Raw genomic sequence first — 23,406 nt, 5'->3', positions numbered from 1 at the left:
ATGGACCCTTACAAAACCAGCACCTAAACTGGAGACAAGAGCGGTGCTGTCTCTGGAAGAAAAGTGGCCATGTTTTTGTAGCGCTGTTCTTTAATGAACATTTAGCACCTAACCCCTGCTATCTGCCATGGATTTTAGTATAATCTTATTTCTTTATGATGGCTGCATGGATGGATGGATGGATTCCAAGGACTTGCAAACATTTTACAACACGTTATTGGTAACTATGTAACTTTAATTTTTCCACACATTAATATTTTTTACAATAATTGTATGAAAAGATAGCATTGAACGTCATACAACAGTATAAAAAAAAAAATCTGAATGTACAGATACAATAAATTTTGATCAATGTCTTGACACTTTTTCCACCCCAGTAACAACTCCAAAATACCGGCTCAAAAATAGTATAGGCTTATAAATACGGTGTGGATCCTGGCAAACACCACAGCGGTTCGCGAGTAATATAGGGCTAGAAAGGCACGTTTACACATACTGCTTGCTGGCTGCGGAGGCCGGATATTAGAAAAAGAAATCCCAGGTACACAATGCAATTTAAAAACTTTAGCTAAATTCTTTATAGTTTGTTGACTGTGCTTTCACTTAAAAAAAACAAACATTTTTTTTTTTTGCATGTTAAATTTTGATTAGAGATGAGCGAACCTGGAGCATGCTCGAGTCCATCCAAACCCGAACTTTCAGCATTTGATTAGCGGTGGCTGCTGAAGTTGGATAAAGCCCTAAGGCTATGTGGAAATCATGGATATAGTTATTGGCTGTATCCATGTTTTCCAGACAACCTTAGAGCTTTATCCAAGTTCAGCAGCCCCAGCTAATCAAATGCCGAACGTTCGGGTTCGGATGGACTCGAACCCGGTTTGCTCATCTCTAGTTGTATTGTTTTATATGCACCAGCAGCAATATATTTAAAAATTGCAGAACACCGGACAACCCCTTTAAGCCATCGCTTGATACGGAATGTATATTGTGTGCTTATAAAATAGTTTTAGGGATTGAAAAGAAAAAAAATTAATAAAAATCTTAAAGTAAAGGTTTGCATTTCAGACTTTCCTTGGTTTTGGGAAGTTTTTTTCCTTTTCTCATTCCAAGGATCAGTTTTCAATTCTTGCTTGTCTACAATGCAGCCTGAGGCCTCCTTCATACTGTGCTGGTGTTTTAATGTAAGCCGGCCATTTAAACAAACCTTTTCACATGGCAGAGACCTGATCACTTGGGGTCTGGTCTGTCTAGTCTATCTTTTGGCTCATTGGCTATCTCATTGGCTTACTACAATCCAGTATTGTGCGCTAAAATTTTGGCCCTTTTACCAATGCCAAACCTTGTGTCAGAAAATATATAGAGTATATAAAACTCAAAATAAATGTGGTGTCATGTAAGATTATGGGCACAAACAAATTCTGGTGCATATGCAATACTAAATCTAGTCCACTGTATTAGGCCTCATTCACACGTCTGTAGGGATGTTTTTAGCTTGGGGTCCATGTCTGTAGCAGTCCACATTTTCATAGGTGAATAGTTACCTGTGCTGCAATTGTGGTTAGTACTAGGACCTGTGAGGATTTTTTTGCAGCATGTTGACAACCCCATAACACCTACAGGTGTGTGAACAGGGCCATACAAAGGAATGGGTCGGTAGTCTTTCTGAAATTACAGACGTGTAAATGTGGCCTTACTCTTATGGTATGTGAGTTACAGCCAAGTTTCCTTTCATACGTAAAGGATCCGCAACAGATTTGATGCTGTGTTCAGTTATTTAGATCAAATGTGCTGTAATAGGATATGTGTGAAGAGACCCTAAGGATATGTTCCCACTACAGAGAACATAGCCGGGTTGGGATCGGCATTTATTGGGAAAAGGCAGCCGTCTATTAATGATGACTGACCGAAATTAATATTCATGATTATTTGCAGCAGTCATTATTAATAGACTGCCATCAGTCGGCACTAAAATGATGGCCGTCCAGAAAGACTAATGGTGCATTTACACAGAGAGATTTATCTGACAGATTTTGGAAGCCAAAGCCAGGAATGGATTTAAAAAAAAAAAAAGAGAAATTAGAATGTTTCCTTTATGATCTGATCTCTGTTTATAGTCTGTTCCTGGTTTTGGCTTCAAAAATCTGTCAGATAAATCTCTCTGTGTAAACGCACCATTAGACAGCGGGCACATGTCTGTATTATACAGTCTACAAGCAGACTGTATACCCCAAACTGAACTATTAACCTCTTATTGAATGCTCTGAAACAGTAAAAGCTCTGTGCTCCTGTACTGACACCTGTGTCAGTTCAGCAGCAAAGAACTTTAGTTGTTTCAGAGCTCCATAGTTCCATAAGAGGTCAAGAGTTCAGTCTGTGGTATACGGCCTATGGCTATGGCTGTATCCCAGTTTTCCAGGCGGTCCTCCCGCTGAGGGCAGACAGCGGGAGTCATCGTACGAACCCGAACCGAACTCTGTTCGGACCATCCCTAGTTATAATGTCAGGCTTGTTTTGTGCTAGATTTTTGTAAACCTTCTATTGAAGCTGAATATACGGATTACAAAACGGAGTATGCACAGAGCCAATCAGAGAGGCTTGTGGGGGTTACTTTGTTCACACAATTTAGCCTTAGGCTATGATCGCACAACCTGCAAACAACGGCCATTGTTTGCAGTGAAAATTGCATTGAAATAAATGCACAACGGACGGAAATAATTGACGTTCATTATTTCGATGGCCGTATCAAACAACGGATGTTGTTTGCATTGACTTCAATGCAACCCATTTTACTATGAAAAAGACAGCTGTTGTTTTAAAGGGGTTTTCCAGCCCTACAAAAACATGGCCAATTTCCCCCCTTTCTTGTCTCCAGATTGGTGAGGTGTCAAACTCAGTTCCATTGAAGTGAATGGAGCTTTATTGCAAACCTCACCTGAACTGGAGACAAGAGTGGGGGGAAAAGTGGCCATGTTTTTGTAGCGCTGAATAACCCCTTTAATTAAAAACAGCAGTTTTTGTCATAATAAAGTATGTTGTGTGAACATAGCCTTATAGTGTATTAGTGTACAGTTGTGTCTACATGTATAACAGGAATGGAGTTCTTAGCTTTAAAAAGAAAAAAAAAAGAATTGTGCTTCAGTTCAGAGGGGATTTCATTCTCTCTTTTTTTTTGTGCAAATAAAATAGATGAAAATATTTGGAGAGTGTTCTTCCCCCCCGATACTGCGGATGGTTCAGATAATGCTTTTGGACTTGATATTAAAAAAAAAAGAAAGAAAGACATGTCATATATATATATACAAATAACATTTATAAAAAAAAAATATTTTTTTTCTAGATATTCAAATAATTTAACAAGATACTTAAAAAGATTAAGAGGCTTCGTCCCCCTCTTCGTCTTCCTGCTTTATGACTGGATTTCCTAAAAAGCAAGCACACAGGTATGGAGTTAGATTGCTGGGAATAGGCTCGTGCTGCCACCTAGTGGTAAATGTAAAGACTCCACAGACATGTAGTTAGACAGCCAGCATTAGGATATGTGCACACTGCTTAATAGCGACGGATAACCCGTCATGCATTCCGCAGCTGGCACCCGCCGACAGACTGATGCGGGGGCGCGTCTCCGCCTGTGTCATAGACTCAATTGTATGCACAGGCGAACTCAGCTCCGCCAGCTGCGGAATGCATGACGGAATATCCGTCGGCATTCCACAGTGTGCACGTACCCTTATACTGAACTGCAAGGGCTCTGTATACATAGATAGGCTACATGCATACAACAGAGGCTACACAATTCTTTATTACCTTCTCAACTAAGAGACACAGTTACCTTTCTTCTAGTAGTGGGAAAAAATAGTTTCAGGTTATACTCACCGTCCAGTTTCTTCAGCTTAGGAAGACGCTTTGTTGCTTCTTCTACCCAGTTACCCTCCAGTGTGTGCTTTTCCTCCAGGGGATTCCCAACAAACACCAGATCCTCCAAACAAGGCAGATCAGCCAGCTTCCCAAACTCAGCTACAAGGAATAATGTCAGACAATATATGTGAGTGGATGACAGCATCCCATGTAGTATACAAATCTTCAATAGTTTATTCAGCTATCCAAGATACAAAAGCTACACTCACAAAAACCTTCAATAAGTGAATCATACTAAAAAAACGTTCTAGTAGGTGGAATGAAGGGGCACGAGCCAACAAGGTCCATCCGCCCCCCACAGGGGAAAGTAACAAATACACATATATAGAGATGAGCATGATGGAGTCAGCAGCATTGCGGCGACTGAAGAAGTTGGATGCAGCCCTAGGGAGTCCAGGAAAACATGGATACAGCCAGAGGGTACTATTACATAAAGCAATTATAAGCCATACTCGTAATCTTTATGTGTGATAGGTTGTGTTTTAAATCACTGATCAGCCAATATCGTGCATGTCGGCTGATTGTTGATTTAAAGCATGACCTAAAACTCTGAAAACGGTAGCGACGGTCTGCTGGCTGCAGCACTGTGTAATAGGACCGGCGGCAGCAGACCATTACCATCTCCTGTATGTTTCCCAGACTATGTAAAGATCTACGGGCAGTCCCTCCCGCTGCTCCCCTGCTTGATGGTGGTGTGTGTACTAGTGCCGGCAGCGAGCAGGGAACAAGGAGCCAGTGAGCGCTGACCAGACAGTTTGGATCTCGCTTGCAATGAACTATCAGGCCGTCTAATACTGTAGGCTGTATCCAAGTTATCCTGGACCCCCTAGGGCTGCATCCAACTTCTTCAGTCACTGGCAATCAAATGCCGAAGGATCGGACTCTAGCATGCTTGAGTTACGTTCATCTCTCCCAACTGGATCTCCACCCTGGACACCATAGCTGGACTTGCATCATAAGGTTTAACTATAATATTGTGGGCTGTTGGAGTCTGTATTCTTGAGAACATATGTGCTGGATGCCACACACTGTACTAGAAGGATGCGTACCCCAGTCTTTCACAGCATTGTTGGAAATGTAGAGAACTTTCAGCTTCTTCATTACGTGAATCCCTTTCAACTTCTCGATTAAATTGTACGAGATCCACAGCTCCTCTAGGGTTTCTCCGACGGCCTCCTAAAATAAAGAAATATGTTAATATGTAAAGGGAGGTCATGTAACCACATAATACCCTGACATGGTATAAACTTAATACATCCAGATGTTTCTTAGGTGACAAGCCCCATGGGAGCCGTAAGGCTATACTGTAGAAATTTCTGGAAAAATCATTTCCAAATCTAATGGTGGATGGTGAAAGGGGCAGTATGTATGTATGGATGGATGTATGTATGTGACTATACCACAGCACAGGGGAGACTCTCGGAGGATTGACAACTGATACACTGCTATTCTACCATATGCACATAAGACTCTGAGACATAAGGCTGGAGTTTCTATATTTAAATTGAGACCTGGGAAGACTCACAACAGATTCTTAGTGATTAAGAGGTCAGCAGCTAAGACTGGGAGGATTGTAGGCAGTAGCAGTATAAAGCTGCACTCACTTAAAGGGGTATTCCGAAAAGCAGTAACTATCTACAGCAGGGATGGGGAACCTTTGGCCCTCCAGCTGTTACAAAACTACAATTCCCATCATGCCTGGACAGCTTAAGTCCAGGCATGATGGGAATTGTAGTTTTGCAACAGCTGTACGGCCGAAGGTACTCAATTTCTGATCTACAGGATAGGGCCTTGGTATTCCAAGTTGCTTAGTTAAATTTTATCTTTGCCATAGACTTTCAATAAAGTGGCTGGCATGTACTCGACCACTACTTCAAAGACTGCAGCTTGGCGTCTGGGGTTTACCATTCTGGTGGCCCAGCAGTCCCTCACATATATCACCTAATAGGTAAGAATTATTTCTAACTATGGCACACTGGCATAAAACACACTGATTTTCTGTGTCCAAAACAACACCCAAAAAACTACTCCCACAGACTTCAATGGGAATGGAGGAAACGAGCTGAAAAGTAGTGACACAGCACTTCTTTTTAGCATGGTTTAGCACCAAAGCTGCCACTGAAGGCAATAGGAGCTTCAGGACCACCCCTCCCGTGTTCAGTGAGAGCCATCCAGACATGCTTCCCCCCACACCAGCTCGACCCCGCTCTGAACTGCTGCGATCCCGACTGCTATCTGCAGCACGGGACCTGCAGCTATTAGCGGTAGCGGACGATCAAACATGACTGCTGCATCTAACTGTCTTCTCTGCAGCCCATGTCTAGTGACGGGATCCCCCCCGCGATGCGATACCTTCATCTTACCGCGCTAGGCCTCAGCGTTGGAATGACGCTGATCCCGGCTCGGTACTCTATTGCAATGGTCTGCAGCAGGCCGAAGCAATAGAGCACCAATCTCATGGATCGGTGCTGTGTTATAAAGCTACACTGATCTCTATGAGAGATCAGTGTAGTTGTATTAGAAGTCCCCCTGGGGGGCTTCTAATTACTGTGTAAATGTAAAAAAAAAAGTGTTTCTATAAATACAAAACCCCCCTCCCCTAAAGTCTGAATCACCCCCCTTTCCCCATTTTATAAATAAAAATAAATAAATAAACATGTGTATCGCTGCGTGCGTAATCGAGTGAACTATTAATGTATCACATTCCTTCACGTCAATAGAACTAAGCTGTAATATCACTAAGGAGGACAAGATTGATGCTGATTCTGAAAGAAAGCAGAATTCCGGAATACCCTTTTAATTCGGCAGACTATGACATAACCTCACATTACATAAGTCCAATAGAAGCAAATTAAAATGCTGCTATGTAACATGTTAAAGGGGATAGCCATTCCTCTTATCTACTAGTGGATCCCCAATCCCAGTGGTCAGAACTGCACCAACCAGCTGGTTATCTCATATTCCTACCCACTGTAATATTATACCAGGATGAAGTCTGAGGAAGCTGCATTATTATCTAGGGGAGGGGTAGGGAACCTTGGCCCTCCAGCTGTTCCAAAACTACAACTCCCATCATGCCTGGACAGCCAAAGCTAAAGCTTCGGCTGTCCTGGCATGATGGGAGTTGTAGTTTTGGAACAGCTGGAGAGCCAAGGTCCCCTACCCCTGGTCTAGTACTCTAGGCTCTAGGAATAATTGTGAGGACTTACCAATCCATTCAAATTCTTTATGTTGTTTCTTCCTAAAGACAATATTCTGAGGTTTTCTGAAAGACATTGCATAACATAGACATGACACCTGTGCTCGTAGTTACGGTAGCTTTCTCAGACGTTTATCAGCCTTTACTTTTCAAAAGTCTCCATTATGTGTGTAAATTTTGCCCAGAGACCCCCCTTTAAAGGGGTATTCCACTTAAACATAACTTCTCAATGTTATTGCCCATGGGGAGACTAACAATTCCTTCCATACTTATTATCTATTCAGTCTCCTTTCCCCAGTTCTGAGCTGCTGCTAACGAAAAAATCTGTGTGTGAGCTTTTATCTATGTCTCCCCCTCCCTTCTGAGACAGATGATGTAAACAAGTCCCTAGCAGGCTGTATCTGCAACTTTGTAGCTTCTCTGCTAGGAGGGTTATTCTGAGGTCAAGTTGCTGATAAACTCACTGTGATTAAGGGTGTCTTCAAACCTACCGGATCCGCAGCGGATTTGACTAAATGAATGAACACAGCATTAAATCCGCACTGTAAAATCCGCTGCGGATACTGGTGTGTGTGAAAGCACCCTAAGGGTCCTGTTACACAGAGCGATTTTTAACGACTAACGATAAACGATCGCAAACGAGATTGTTTATCGTTAAGCTGAAATCGTTCACCATATTACACAGAACAATAGTCGTTATTTACAATCGTTACTATGATCGTTTATCCCTTCTGATCCCAGGAGAACAATGGACAATGTGCAATTACACTGAACGAGTAGTGAAAAAATGCAGGAACTTTAGCGAACGAATGTGGAATTACAGGCGAACGATTAGCGATAATTTTAGGCTCAGATCTAAATCAACTATCGACGACATATGAACAATTTTTCGATCGTTGCCTGCAATTACACAGAACGATTATCGTTTAAATTAGAACGCTATGACGATTTTTTGCACGATAATCGTCCCGTGTAATAGGGCCCTAAGCCTCCTAGCATTACAAAGACGCTACAATGTTGCAGATTAAGTCAGCCAAGGACTTTACATTATTTGTCTAAAAAAGGGGGGGGGACAGAGAGAAAAGCTCACAAACATATTTTTGTGTCTTCAGCAGAAAGCAGCAGCTGAGAACTGGGAAAAGGAGACTGAATAGATAATAACAAGTATGGAAGGAACTGTTAGTCTCACCGTGGGCAGCAACATATCAAAAGTTATGTTTGAGTGGGATTCCCCTTTAAGTAAAACAACAGCAATGATCCTGATAAAGTCAATTACGATTTTAAGTTCTGTGCGAGTTGCACACAGCATTTTAGTGCAAGTTCTTGGATGAGACATACTTACCTATACTCAGGGAGAGATTATTATTACAGCATATGGTGGTACAGTAGTGGATAAGTCTTGGGGTGACTCCAAAGTCTTCATGTACAGACAAAATGGTAATTTTTAATAAAACGCTGGCTACCATTCCTTTGAATTACAGATGGATTTTATTTGATCCCATCTGGAGTTGTGTGTAACTGTACTTTTGGAATGTGTTCCTTTAAGCCAATGAAAACCATGACCCGTAGCTGGATCTGTTGCATAACGGACCCCACTGGCTTCTAATGTTGCCTATTAGTCATCGTTGTGCAGCGCCATATTTCCTGTCATATTTGACCTAAATACAAAGCAGATGTAGACGCAGCCGTAATCCAACCATTCCCTACGTGCGAACATTTTTATATTAGTTTCTACAGAACTCCTTTAAATAACAGATCAGTAAGTGTAGTTAAATATAGGATGTCTGAAGGGCATTACAGCTAAGGCTCCTGCCAATATTCCTCTAAGAAGGAGCGGAGTATGAATAGAAGCCATTATCTACAGAGTAAGGATGGGATCAATAATAGTGGGAGACATTTCTGCCTTTATTGCTTTGTACTGGCTATAATTTTACATTAACCCCCTTATGGCTCTATAGTAGGGTAGTATTGTATTGATGTGTTTATTCAGTGATGGGCTAGTACTGGGTTATTGTGCCTGAGATGGTGCATTACACTGGTAGGACTATCCTGGCCTACATAGACTACTGGGGATTTATGCTCTGTATTTTCCTCATCTTAGGGAAAATATATTCTGTTTGGGGTTTATATGATCCAAGATATCTAGACTTAAAGGAGAAGTCCAGCCATTTTTAAAATCCAGCAGCCGGCAGGGAGGAATTTGATAACAAGTACGAGTTACCCCTCCCCATGCCTGCGGTGAGTGGCGGGACCGGCCTCGGGACCCCTGCCAGTCTCTGGGATCTCCAGAACTGACACGTCAGAATCTGGCTAAAGGACTGGCCTCTCCAGTCACTGATTGGCTGAGAGGCCAGTCCATCAGCCGGTACAGGCATTTTCTCCAAAGTTGTGACATCATCACAACTTGGAGGGAGATACCTTCTGGCGGGGGTCCTGCGGCCGGTCCTATCGCTCACCACGGGCACGGGGAGAGGGAAGTGCCTACTCCTGATCAAATTCCCCCCCTGACCCCTGTCGGCAGCCAGATTTTAAAAATGGCCGGACTTCTCCTTTAACATCTCTTCTATTAAAAGGGGTTATCCAGGCTTGGCAAAACATGGCTGCTTTTCTCCAGAATGAGCACCTCTCTTGTCCTCAGTTTGGCTAACCCCGAATAACCCCCTTTAAAGAGCAACTATGGCGAAAACCTTTTACTTTCAAATCAACTGGTGTCAGAAAATTAAATAGACTTCTCCAGTCTTCTAATACTTATCAGCTGCTGTTTGTCCTACAGAAAGTGGTGATACAGTGCTCTCTGCTGCCACCTATGTCCATGTCAGAAACTGTTCAAGGCAGAAAATGTTTTCTAAGGGGATTTGCTCCTTCTCTGGACAGTTCCTGTTATGGACAGAGGTGGCAGCAGAGAACACTGTATCAGACTGGATAAAATACACCACTTCCTGCAGGACATATAGCAGCTGATAAGTATTGGAAGACTTGAGATTTTTAAATAGAGGTAAATTACGAATCTATATAACTTTCTGAAAACAGTAAATTTTTCGTTGGAGTTCCCCTTTAGGGACATGGATTGCAAAGTCTCCCTCCACCATGCTGCACAGCTGGGATAAGGTTTTGCTACTGATGTGCAATAGTCTTTTTCCTCCAAACATAACATTGTGCATTTGTGCTAAAAAAAAAAAAAAAAGGTCCATAAAACATTTTTCTCCAAGCATTAAGAAACATCCAGGTGGTCTCAGGAAAACTTGAGACAAGCAATAATGTTATCTTTGGACGGCAGCAGCTTCCTTTGTGGTGTCCTTCTATGAATACCATTCTTGTTCAATGTTTTTTCTAATACTGGAGACATGAACAGAGGATTTAGCAGTGTGCACAGTATTTCTGTAGTGAACAGGATGCTCGCTCATAGGGAGGGCATCTGCACTCCAGGATTTGTACACAATCTGTGTAACCATGGATTACCGGACACTCGGGTCTTTGGAAATGCTTCTGTAGCTTTTCCAGTTTTATGAATCTCTAAAACACTGAGGACTTGTAAAAGTTGTTTGCTTCTCGACATGGTTCACATTGACCAGCCTTTTTTGACAAGGACAGATTTGCCAGTAACCAGCCTGTGTGCGCCTTTATTTACCAGGCAATAACCTCTTAAGGGTGGGTTCACACATAGCCGAATCGCAGTGGATTTCACGCTGCGATTCCCGTACTGTCAGTTTCAATAGGTTTACATACAGCAGAATTTTTATCCCGCTATGAGTATGTAAACGCCATCCCCACTGCTGCGGTCAGGCGAATAATTTACCGGTCCGCGCTCCGGCCTGCTTCTGGGACTCCCGGCTCCCTGACGTTCCGCTCACCCAATCACTGAGCTGGACGTCAGGGAACCAGGAGCCAGAGAAGCAAGCCGGATTCCAGGATGTGTGAACACGCCCTAAAGGGGTTTTCTAGGCAGGGAGGATTTTTTGATGCGTGCCCATTACTCGGCCCATTCTCCCACCACATTCCCAAGAGTCTGGTCCCTGCTATGGCCCTCTTCTTCCTGGTTCCTGTGATGTTTTTTTCTGGAAGGAACTGGTTGCTCAGGTATTCACTGTGCTGAGTAGGCAGTTTCTGCCAGAAAGAAACATCACAGGAACGTAGATGAGAACTGTAGCAGGGACCAGACACTCAGGAAAAAGGCAACGGCAGGGAAGAGGACCAGGTAAGTATGATTTTTTTGGTATTTTCCTTCCAGCTCAATGCATATATGAAAAATCTTCCCTGTCTAGAAAACGGGAAAATAATAAAGTATTCTTACCCGCCCCTGTGCCCAGTAGTGTCGCTCCCGGGTGCTGTTGACGGCCGCCAGTCACCAGAAGCTCCTCCAGTTGCAATGTCACGTAGCCAGGTGATTGATTGCCCGCTCAGCCAAGCAGTGACTGGGGTGGGACAATGACCCAGTCGCTGACTAGCTGAGTAGCCAATCACTCAGCTGATCTGTAACGTTGCAGCTGTAAGAGCCTGGTACCTGAATTCCAGCCAAAAAAGACATCCGGCGGCTGTAGGGGGGCGCAGGAACGGTGCTACAGAGGCACAAGGACTGGTAAGTTTACTTTGGTAGAACATCTGCACCTTTCTCTTTTGGCCAAGATTACTCTCTAAATTTTTCTTTTTATGAGCCTCCAAAATCCTGTCCCTCTTCCTAAATCATTAGAAGCCTATATACATTCCTGATGTAGCTTATGGATATGTATTGGGTAGATTAGATTTTTTAATGAATTCTATCCATTTTTTACCCCGATACATCCTATGCATAGTTATCAGGCAGAGAAAGAGAAAAAAATCTGGACTTACTCAGGCCGTTCAGATTGGCTATTTTCTCAATGCAATTGGTGGAAAGTGATAATTTCCTGAGGAAAGAAGCAGTAATTAGCTGATAGACAAGAAGTGTGTGAGCTGCACATCAGGACCAATGCTAGGAGATATAGCTGGTTCTCCCACAATAGGGAAGTGATGGTATATAGGCAGGGTATGTCATTACTCCCTCATGACTTGAGGTGTGAACGCCAAGTCCATCCAACCTTCAGACTGAAGAGAAGGTAGTGCTTAGTTAAAGGGGTATTCATATCTCATGAAGTGAAGGCATATTGCTAACATATGCTATCACCTTATCATCAGTAAGGGCCTGACCTTTCTGGAAAAGAAGGGACCACCATGCTAATTCAGCACTACAGCGCCTTGTCACTATTTTTGCTGCACAGTGGTGCTCACAACCATATGACTAGGGGAGTTGTGCTGCAGTTCTTCTGCACAGTGGGCGCCTCTATAAAGGAAAAGACTATAGAAGGGCCACAGCTTTGAATTCTTCTTTTCTGGGTGGGTAAAAGGTCTCAGACAAGTGCTATCATTGTGTAGATCTTTAGATGTAAAAACAGTGTTACCCCATGTCTTCAGGTTGTGTGTGTGTAGCAATTTAGCTCCATTGACTTCAACAGAGCTCAGCTGCAAAACCAAACTCAGACTGACGACAAGAGCTGGAATAAAGCCACTACTATATATATTTTTTTTCTATTCTTGGATAACCCCTTTAATTAAATTTGAGATGAGCGAATCAGATTTGTTTTTTGCTTTGTTTGTGCAGAGGGAGAATCCAGCCTTGGGGTCAGCTGGAAAACATGGATACAACCATAGCTGTATCCATGTTTTCCAGGTGGTCCCTGGGCAGTATCCTCCCTTTGCAGCCTGAGGGAGATGAGCGCAGATCACTTTTGCTTCGTACGAAGCAAAACGAATCTGATTCACTAAGCTCTAATCAAAACATATGGGGTCTGTTGAGCTCTATTGGTGTTTGTCATGTCATGAATGGAATCAGCAGAGGTCCCATATAGAGTCCGCTATGCTGATGTAAACCTAGACTTAGTCACACTGTGACACGGGCCATTAAAAGGGTATTCCAAGCAAAATTTACTGATGAGCTATCCAGAGCTGCACTACAGTTCATTGTGTAGCGGTGGTGATGTGTAAATGTGTAACTTCACCTCAGCTCCTATTCACTTTAATGGGAGCTGAGCTGCAGGCACACATGCCCACCTCTACACAATAACTGTATAGTGTAGTGCCACAAAGATGATCTGCGCGGGTACCAGCACCCCACTGATCAATTGCTGATAGCCCTGGAAATCTTGTCAGTAAATTTTGTCTGGAAAACCCCCTTAAAAGGGTTATCCAGGATTAGAAAAAAAAAAAAAGCATGGCTGCTTTCTTCCAAAAAAAAAAAAAAAAAGCCCTACTCTTGTCCTCAGTTAGGCTGGGTTCACACTACGTATATTTCAGTCAGTATTGTGGTCCTCATATTGCAACCAAAACCAGCAGTGGATTAAAAACACAGAAAGGCTCTGTCCACACTATGGTGAAATTGAGTGGATGGCTGTCATTTAATGGCAAATATTTGCTGTTATTTTAAAACAACGGTTGTTATATTGAAATAATGGCCGTTATTTACTGTTATATGGCGGCCATCCACTCAATTTCATCATTGTGTGAACAGAGCCTGTGTTTTTAATCCACTCCTGGTTTTGGTTGCAATATGAGGACCCCAATACTGACTGAAATATACGTAGTGTGAACCCAGCCTTAGAGTGCGAGTTGTGCAGTTCAATTCCACTGAAGTTAATAGAGCTGAGTTGCAATACCGCACACTGTTTTTTAAAGAAACACTGTGTTTATAATCCTAGATAACCACCAGCAAGATGAATAAATCTAATAGAATATTACCCACACAATAGACAACTGTCTGGACAATCACATTAAAACAATAATTCTTACTCGCAATTGACTAGAGTGGAAAGGGACGCATCCATCTTCTCGATAGGTGGGATCTGGGCGTACAGCTTCACTTCTTTGGCTTCTGCCGCTTTCTGTCCCGTCTTTTCTTCCTAAATACAGAACAGAGAACAGTATACTAATGATAAAGGCCTTAGAAATATGAAATATGTTGTACTCCACCAAAAGCAGAGACCCTTTTTGAAGCCAAAGCCAGGAATGGACTATAAACAGAGAACAGGTCATAAAGGAAAGACTGTGATTTCTCCTCTTTTCACATCCATCCCTGGCTTTGGCTTCAAAAATCTATCAGAAAAATCTGTGTAAACTCACCAGGTCAGGAATTTAGGATATCCCATACAAAGACAATACATACTAAGGGAATCCTCACAACATGACCTGTTGATGGACCTCGAGGACTCGAGTTGGGGGAGCAGTGACCTAAAGGACCACTAGTTAGAGATGAGTGAATTTACATTATAAATGAAGTGAAGCACTTTGCTCGGCCGTCGGCATATACGCCAGCTGCCTTTGATCTCCCTGCCACTCCACCCCGGGTGCCTGGAAAAGCTGGATCCAGTCCAGAGCAACTGGGAGCAATTTCCCAGGACTGAATCCAGCTTTTCCAGGCACTCAGGGTCAGTTCAATTTACACAGGGGACAAAGGACCCTTGCCCTTGTGTTCAATGGGGGTCCCTACAGTCAGATATTCACTAGTTATATCCTATCGTTTAGATAACGCCTTGAACCATTGTGTACCTAATACACCAGAAGTCACAGAAATGTACACTTTGGCCAGGGTTTGTCAATCTGGTGTAAGGTGACCACAGTAACCAATCACAGCTCAGCTTTCGTATATTTACAAATTCTATTAAAATGAAAACTCAGCTGTGATTGGCTGCTCTGGATATATTACACCAGACTGATAAACCTGGGGCTGTGTCTTTAAATCTAAGTAAACCAATTATATCTCTGGCACAAAGACACCTACATAATTCCGCACGCCATCTGTCAGAGCTGAATATTCTCCTTCGTGTCCAGTGCATAAAATCTCCTTATTTAGATCCTCTTCATTGCAATGACTATCTGATTTTTATATGAATAAACCACCGAAAATATAATGCAGAATGAGCGTGCACCCCGACTATGTGCCAGGTTTTCATGACAAGCTTCTTAATTCTGCCCCCACTCAGTGGATTTAATTTCTTAAAGGGGTTATGCTGGATTAGAAAAACATAGCTTCTTTCAAAAACAGCACCACCCCTGGTTATGGCCTGAACTGCAGCTCAACTCGACTGAAGGGGATTGGGTTAAGATGCAATACCATCTGTGGACAGATGTGGAGTATTAGCATCTTCCTAATCTTGCATAACCCCTTTAACTTCTCAACTTGTACCCTTTATGATGAGAATTACCTGTACTTTTTATTACATATCAAAGCTGACACAAAGGAGAAGACACTTACCCATTTGGATAGCGCATCCTTAATAGTTGTTGCTTTAGCCTAAGACAAAAGACAAGAACAATTAAAAAACATGCACATGTTAAGCACCAGGGGGCAGTAGCGGGGCCCACACAACTTGCAATGTTTGTATTAGACGCCTTTTTTTTTTTTTACTTCAGTGCTGTCTCCTCTACTGTATTTGTATTAAAAGGGCTATCCGGGATTAGCACAGCAACGTTGATGCAAAAAAAGCCCCACCTTTTTGCGTGGTTGTGTGTAGTATTACAATTTAGCTCCAATCACTTCAATGGAACTGAGCTGCAGTACCACATCCAACCTGAGGACAAGAGTGGTGCTGTTTCTGGAAGAAAGTGGCCATGTTTTTCAGGAGAACCCCTTTGAGTTCGGACATAGACGTTCAGTCTGGTGAGGTGTGCACTCATACGGAGTACAGATGTCCCTTCCATGGGGGGGGGGTATATTAGCAAGGGTATACTTCCACCAACTGGATATTGACGGCCTGTCCTTAAAGGGGTATTTTGAGTTGTTAAACCATCTGCTCCACCTGCTTAAACATAATAACCCACCTTCTTACCCTCCTCTATCCTGCTGCTGCTGCCGTTCTACCTGAGCCAATCCTGTTGCAGCTGAGACAGCACTGCCTGCTCAGCCAAACACCACAACCACATCGGTCATGCAACAGGACCGGCTCTGGAAGAACATTGGAGGCAGGAGAAGGGAAGGTAGATATATGAGATTTTTTTATTTCAAGCAGCTAACAATTTGGACCCCCCTTTAAGCTTAGGTCATCTATAAAGTAATCCTGGTAAGTTGCTAAACCTGAGAGTTCATTTAAAAGTGACCTTAGGATGGGCCATCAATATCTGTGGAGGAGCCCAACACCCTCTGTCAGAAGCAGACAGCGCCGTATATTTTGGAGTGGTCATTCTGGGTTACTGCAGTTTTGATCCCATTCACTTCAAGGCTACCACAACCATGCAGGTCCACTACATTATCTAAAGCAGCGATGGGGGAACCTTTGCCCCCTCCCAAGCTGTTGCAAAACTACATTTCCCATCATGCCTAGAGAGCCAAAGCTAAAGCTTTGGCTCTCTAGGCATGATGGGAATTGTAATTTTGCAACAGCTGAAGGGCTGAAGGTTCCCCATCCCTGATCTAAAGAGCTGTCTGCACCCCAGATCACTGTGAATGAGGGCACCTGCACTATAGTTCTGGCAAAGAGCTTATCTGGGAGGGTGTCAGGAGTCTTACCACCACTCATCGGATACTGATGGGATGGGCCATTCATGAAACAACTCCCAGGAACCTTTTTAGGCACGTTCTGCAACTAAAAGACTACAGAAGATAGATTGGGGCTTATATGTCCCCTTGCTATCCCTCCTCTTCACGGGGGATGGTGTGTTTGGACACAGTTCAGGCAGCAAACTTGGACTTATAAAAACAGCTTTGGTGTTTATTTGTAGCATAAACGGTCCAGCAACATAAATACAGCAACACTGTGCTTTAAGAATAAAACAAAACAAAAAGTCCTGCCCGTCTGGGCGCTTACTAACACACAGGTCTCCTTCCTGACACTTCACTCGGCAGGTAGTATTGCAGGGTGTGCATAAGCCCCAGCAGCGGCTGTATCCCCAGCTCCCAGCAAACACACCATGCAGGCTGTTCACTCCCGTCTGAGAGCCAACCAAGGATCATCTGCAGGGCTTTTCTCTGTCAGGCTGATTAGGGCCAGAGACACCTGACCCCAAAACCTGACCTGGATCGGGGGGAGGGAATGGCAAATCCCACTACCAAAACCTATCTGCCATTCCATGTAAGTCCAGGCCCGGCAATAATAAATAATAGCTCAGCAGCATAACACTGCTGAGCACAGACGCCTCCTGGACTTACCATCTCACGCTATGTATCAACCTGGGTGAGATGTACATCCCCTCGAGCACTTTACCAGTAACATGTCCACAATATATACACACATACAGTAAATATATATATATATATATATATATATATACACTGTATGTGTATGTATATATATATATATATATATATATATATATATATATATATATATATATATACACACTATATATATATTTACTGTATGTGTGTATATATATATATATATATATATATATATATATATATATATAAAAAATCTATCTATCTATCAGTCCCTCCAGCTATGGTTGATCCTATTGCCAAGTACCTATGGAATCCAACCCCAGGCTCTTTCCCATAGGAGGTGTCCATAATATATATACACACACACACAGCACTACACTAGTGATGGGAGATGTAGGAGAGCTAAGGATTCCCCTATGTTATATCAGGTGGGGGGCATGCTGGGAGTTGTAGTTCTGCACAGGTTGGCATATACTGCATCACTACATTGTCAGTGTTCCCAAGGCTGCACAATGTACATGGGTATAAAACAAAGAGCTGCTGTAGAACTACAACTCCCAGCATTCCCCTGCATCCTCTCAGCCATCAGGAGCCCAGGCACCAGGCTTTATATGGTAAGATGCCGCTCTGTTTACAGCCATGTCGCCCACATCCCATCCCCGGCGACGCCCGAGTTAGTCAGCTATCACAGCGGCCGTCCGCTTCCACTATCCCGGTTATACACCGACAAGTTACCGGGAGAACAAAGCTCCGCCGGTACTTACCATGTTTCGGTTGCTACAGTCGCTCTGCTGGTTGCTAGGAGACGGCTGACCTGACCACGCATGCGCACTGCTTTGCCAGAACTCCACAGCGGAAGTGCCCGAGAGGGGAACAATGCGAACCGGAAAAAGTCAATTAAGAGCGGGGCACGAGCTTGTTGTTGTGACAGTTACCGTGGTGACCCGGTACCGACCACAAGCCGCCTCATACACCTCTAAGTATAGTTATAGAGTGAAAGGAATATTATCCATTTAGGCTCTGTTCACACATGCATCTTTATTGCGTTACCGCATCATTTATTTGCCGTCCAGCGTAAAGGAAAAGAAATTTCAGAGTGTGTCAACATACCCTAAGGGCGGGTTCACACTACGGAATTTTTGGCGGACAATGTCCGCGGAATTCCGTCAGCTGTCCGCCCGCACGGGCACGCGCTTTTCCGCCGGCTCTATAGACCCCATTCTATGGGCCGGCGTATTCCGCGATCCGCTAAAAGAAGGGACATGACACTTCTTTCAGCGTATAGCGGAATACGCCGGCCCATAGAATGGTGTCTGTGGGGCCGGCAGAAAGGCGCCCAGATGTGCGGGCGGACAGCTGACGGAATTTCGCGGACATTGTCCGCGAGAATTCTGTAGTGTGAACCCGCCCTTAAAGAGAGAGTCAATTTTTTTTTCCATCTAGACTTAACCCTTACTGTATAAATACCTCTTTAGGCCTCGTTCACACGTAGGGCATTCACATGGGATTTCACGCTGTGTTATTCGGTACAATGATGCCCTATGGCTCTGCAGAATGTAGCCCCCTCCTACTTGACTAATCATCTGCCGGCCCTTTAAACAAGATAATACAATACCTGCCTTAGCTCCGGCTCCCTGGTGTCCTGCTCAGCCAATCAATGCGTTGCAGCAGGCCAGAGTGGGATGCCAGGGAGCATGGGCGGGTAAGATGAGTAGTTATAGGAGAAGTCCAGCGGGGGGCAGCAAAAAAAATAATTTTGGTCTGGGGGTGGGGAGAACACAAAGAAGGTATACTCACCTGTCCAGATGCCCACACGTCTCCCCCTGCTCCTGTGTCACAATCCAGCTGAGGGATTCCCGCTCAGCAAGTCAATGACGGGGGTATGGAGCCAAACTGCTCCCGGCCTCATTAACTGTGTAGGGCAGACGCCAAACAGCTGGGGGGGGGGGGGGGGGGGGGGGGGGGGCTCACCCTAGGGGGGGCACCCTACCGATTAGAGACCAATTCCCATACATGTGAACGTACCCTGAGTCACAATATCTACAGCATCAAATCTGCTGCGGATCCTGTACATGTGAACGCAGCCAAATGTAAACTGGAACCTGTGAGAAACTGGAGCGAGCCTGAAGCACAGCACTGTGGAGGCAAAGTATATACAGTAATACCTCGGTTTTCGAACGCTTTGGAACTCGAACTGCTTGGTATTCGAACGAAAATTTACCCAGAAGTAGTGTTTGGAATTCGAACGTTGCTCGGTTTTCGAACGTTTTTGCGAGCGTGGATGGTGGGTTGTACCTGGCGAGTTAAGCAGTGGTGAGGCTTCCCATACAGTACAGTGCTGTATAAGACTGCTGGAGTGCATATACAGTGCAGTAGTAGTACAGGCAGTGCACCACCATCTCCCATACATTACAGTGCTTGGATGGGGGGGATGCTATACAGTAAAGGATGGGTGAGGAGTTGGTGACTACTGTACTATAATTGCTGGTTCTGATGAACATTTCTTATGTTTAATGTCCTGTACAGTATAGTGCTGTTCTGTACTGTACTGTAGTGATTATACTGAGCACTTATCAGTGTACTAAATGAGGATTGTAGGTAATTATTGGTGGCTGCTGGAACCAATTAATCACATTTACATTATCTCCTATGGGAAGACACTGCTTGGTTCCCAAACTGCCTTCCGGAACCAATTAAGTTTGAGAACCGAGGTACCACTGTATTCTTTATTATGTTCCCGCACCCCCCTGCCGGTTGTGGATTATTATGGTTTAATAGTTTTAATAATACTACACCCGACAATAGATAATATGGTTTGGCATTTTTTTTTTTTTTTTATTTATTGAAAAGGGCGTGATTTATTTTATTTTTTTTGAATATTCAGGCGTTTTTGCAATCCGTTTTGATCCATTTTTCCATTGACTTCCATTATAAAAAAAAACGGATCCATTTATTTATTTATTTTTTAACCTGACCCTACTTGTGTGTCCGTTAAAGAAAACGGATCCGTTTTTTGTATTTTTTTTACAATGAAAGTCAATGGAAAAACGGATGCACACAAATGCATGTTTTTCATCCGTTCCTTGCAAAAAAACGGATTGCAAAAACGTAGTGTGAACCCAGCCTTACCATAAGTTTATTTTTTTTTAAACACACTTTTAGTCAAAGTGAACTTGTGTAAGTTATTGGACTGCCCATATAGATTAAAGGAGAAATCCGGCGAAAATTTTATTAAAGTATTGTATTGCTCCCCAAATGTAATATAAATCACCAATATACACTTATTACAGGAAATGCTTATAAAGTGCTTTTTTTTTACTGCACTTACTACTGTATCAAGGCTTCACTTCCTGGATAACATGGTGATGTCACTTCCTGGATAACACGGTGATGTCACGACCCGACTCCCAGAGCTGTGCGGGCTGTGGCTGCTGGAGAGGATGATGGCAGGGGGATGCTCAGTGTCCCTACAGTGCCCTGTGTCCCTCAGTGTCCCTCTGCCATCATCCTCTCCAGCAGCCACAGCCCGCACAGCTCTGGGAGTCGGGTCGTGACATCACCATGTTATCCAGGAAGTGACATCACCATGTTATCCAGGAAGTGAAGCCTTGATGCAGTAGTAAGTGCAGGGGAAAAATGCACTTTATAAGCATTTCCCGTAATAAGTGTATATTGGTGATTTGTACAACTTTTCGGGGCCAAAACAATGCCTTAATAAAAATTTTCGCCAGACTTTTCCCTTTAACTTGCGTTGTGTGAACATGGCCTAACACATTATATTGCATTGATCCATTAGCTCTGCGATTGGCTAGTAAGAGCATATAACAGATGGCAGCCACAGAGGTCCTGTAAAGGCCCCAGGCTGCTTAGTAACAACGCAATCACGTTTTGTGGTAAGTCTATTTGACTCCCAGAACTACTTGTGAGGGCTCCCCAGTCTCATCCAGACCAGGGAGAGCTCATTCTACTGATAGATGTAATCCACACCAGTGATACATTTATGGCATTCTGTAGACATAAAATAGTCCTTTATAGAGACTTTGTCCCCAGAATTTTGCTGTCCTATCCAATCCTGGTAAAACACAGTTGTACTTTCCCTCTGCTGGTGAAAGGCATCTATCAAAAAGGGTGAGACTATGACTGTATGACACTGCACCTCGCTGTCATGAAGCAGTCCTTACAGTGTGGCGCCTATTCAATCAGTTCTACGTCCGTGTTCTGCACGTGTGAATGCGGCCTAATACTTCAGTAAGCAGGCCGGAGGAGCAGCTCATGAATATCAGACTACTGAGTGTGCGCTTATTTTGACAGATGCCTCGCACCAACAGACAGCACTTTACTCCTGGCCCTGTCACTAGGCTTATGCTGTCCGCAGATAAGGCAGTTTAATGCCGGTGACAGATTCCCTCTAATAATGACGCATTCGAGAGAAACTAAGTACCCCCCCCCCCCCCCCCCCCTTCCCAGTATCCACACATAGTGTGAACTAGACCTTTGGGACACCCAATGATCCTTAGAATAAGGCAGCAGTGTTGTGGACTCTTCCGTCTCTGCAGGACACTAACAGCTCTGTTCAAAAGCTTTTAGGGTCAGCTGCAAACCCTTTCACAGGCAGGGGCTGAAAGTGCAGTTTACTGGGATAAACTGTGATGGCGCTGGTAACTAGATGCAAGTCTACAGCCCAGTTCATAGGTAATATATTGGATGTGTTCGTGTGTGTGTATATATTATTTTTTTTTTTATCATAACAGGCCAACCCACCCTATGTAACTGCCCCATTGATCAGATGACTAATGAACATTAACCTTATTGGTTAATGGCTGGGATTGGGCACCCAACCAAAATTGATATTTTTTTTTTTAGGTCCCCACAATCCTAGCCATCAGCTGATAAGAGTGATTGCTCGCCTGTCCGCTGATCACCAAGTCTTTCATGGTATTTTCACACATTCAGGGTTTAATTGCAATTAATTAAAAAGCCAGGATTGGATTTGAAAAGAGGAGAAATCTCAGTCTTTACTTTAGAATATTTCCTCCATTTGTAATTGGTTCCTGGCTTTGGCTTCAATAATTGCAATTAAAAACCTGACTGAACAAACCCTTACACAGGGCCTGTTCAGCTGTTTACCGTCCTGAGTGAGGGTGCGTTTACACAGATTTATCTGACAGATTTTTTTTTTAAGCCAAAGCCAGGAATGTATTTGAAAAAGAGAAATATTTCCTTTATGACCTGTTCCCTGTGTCATATATATTTGTGTAAATACACCCTAAAAGGCCACAGTCTTATAGTGGCTTCAGCGCAGGGGTATCAAAAATGCAGTCCTACAGCTGCTGCAAAACTACAATTGCCGCTGTCCAGGCATGATGGGAATTGTAGTTATCAACAGCTGGAGGGCTGCAAGTTTGACAGCCCTGATCCAGAGGGAGCATAGCCCTACCACTAGGTATACAGGCTGTGTAGCTGACAATGAGACAAGTGAACAGCTGCACGAATACTTGTGATCCTGGCTGTATAATCATTGTGTCGTGTAAAAGGTTTATAATTAGAGATGAGCGAATCTCGAGCACGTTCTGGTTCTTCTGAACCCTCTGCCCTAGGGATTCCTGGAAAATACTGATACAGTCTATGGCTGTATCTATGTTATCCAGGCAGCCTTATAGGGCTAAACATCCACATCTAGAATAAACAAAACCTTTGACATGTCCCTAGGTGTTTTTTTTTTTTTTTTTTTTTTTTTTTTGACGGTTCCAAGAGACCTACACCAAGCTTACGGCTGACAAACGGAAATAGCCCAACGCTTGTCGAAAGTTATTTATTTGCACATAAAAGCCGAACAATCGCAACTGGTCTTACAAAAATGTTAAAACACATACAAAGCAGACAAGAGTTTGGCTATGTTAGACTTAAAATGGACCCTACTTCAAACATATTCTACGAAGTAAAACAAAACCTGTACATATACCATTTGTCTATTAGTACTATGTCACCCTGAGATGTTGCTCAGACCAAAACGTGGGAACATAATGTCCACAGAACGTGGAGCCATTGTGAGGTCTCCATTAAGAGAAAGGGAAAAACTCATTCACATGTATATCACTTTCTATGCTAGCTTCTTAAATACTGATGTTAT

The 23,406-nt window shown here is 43.4% G+C and overlaps 1 protein-coding gene across 2 annotated transcripts; it reads right to left on the bottom strand.

The window, feature by feature from the left end:
- Positions 1-3,024: 3,024 nt before the first annotated feature.
- Positions 3,025-18,114, bottom strand: DNAL1 (dynein axonemal light chain 1). Of its 2 annotated transcripts, XM_069950113.1 has the most exons (9): positions 18,041-18,114; positions 15,375-15,413; positions 13,913-14,022; positions 11,942-11,997; positions 7,125-7,180; positions 4,965-5,091; positions 3,874-4,014; positions 3,363-3,421; positions 3,025-3,251 (listed from the first exon to the last, which is right to left on the bottom strand). In XM_069950113.1, the coding sequence occupies exons 1-8, from the start codon at positions 18,041-18,043 to the stop codon at positions 3,372-3,374; spliced, it is 582 nt and encodes a 193-aa protein (XP_069806214.1). In that variant the 5' UTR covers positions 18,044-18,114; the 3' UTR covers positions 3,025-3,251; positions 3,363-3,371. The 2 variants fall into 2 exon arrangements, with proteins under 2 accessions (XP_069806214.1, XP_069806213.1); XM_069950112.1 differs by lacking the exon at positions 3,025-3,251 and having other exon boundaries at positions 3,313-3,421.
- Positions 18,115-23,406: the final 5,292 nt, after the last annotated feature.

The sequence above is a fragment of the Dendropsophus ebraccatus genome, chromosome 13 (genome assembly GCF_027789765.1).
Source record: "Dendropsophus ebraccatus isolate aDenEbr1 chromosome 13, aDenEbr1.pat, whole genome shotgun sequence".
Lineage (NCBI taxonomy): Eukaryota > Metazoa > Chordata > Amphibia > Anura > Hylidae > Dendropsophus > Dendropsophus ebraccatus.
Note: the sequence above shows the minus strand (reverse complement) of the source record. Positions and strands in the feature narration are given on the sequence as shown.

Excerpts from the sequence above, each read along its gene's own strand:
- DNAL1 (XM_069950113.1), bottom strand. Across the intron at positions 11,998-13,912 it reads TCCACTCTAGTCAATTGCGA|GAAATTATCACTTTCCACCA; the intron begins GTAAGAATTATT and ends TTCTTTCCTCAG. Across the intron at positions 4,015-4,964 it reads CAATGCTGTGAAAGACTGGG|CTGAGTTTGGGAAGCTGGCT; the intron begins GTACGCATCCTT and ends TATTCCTTGTAG.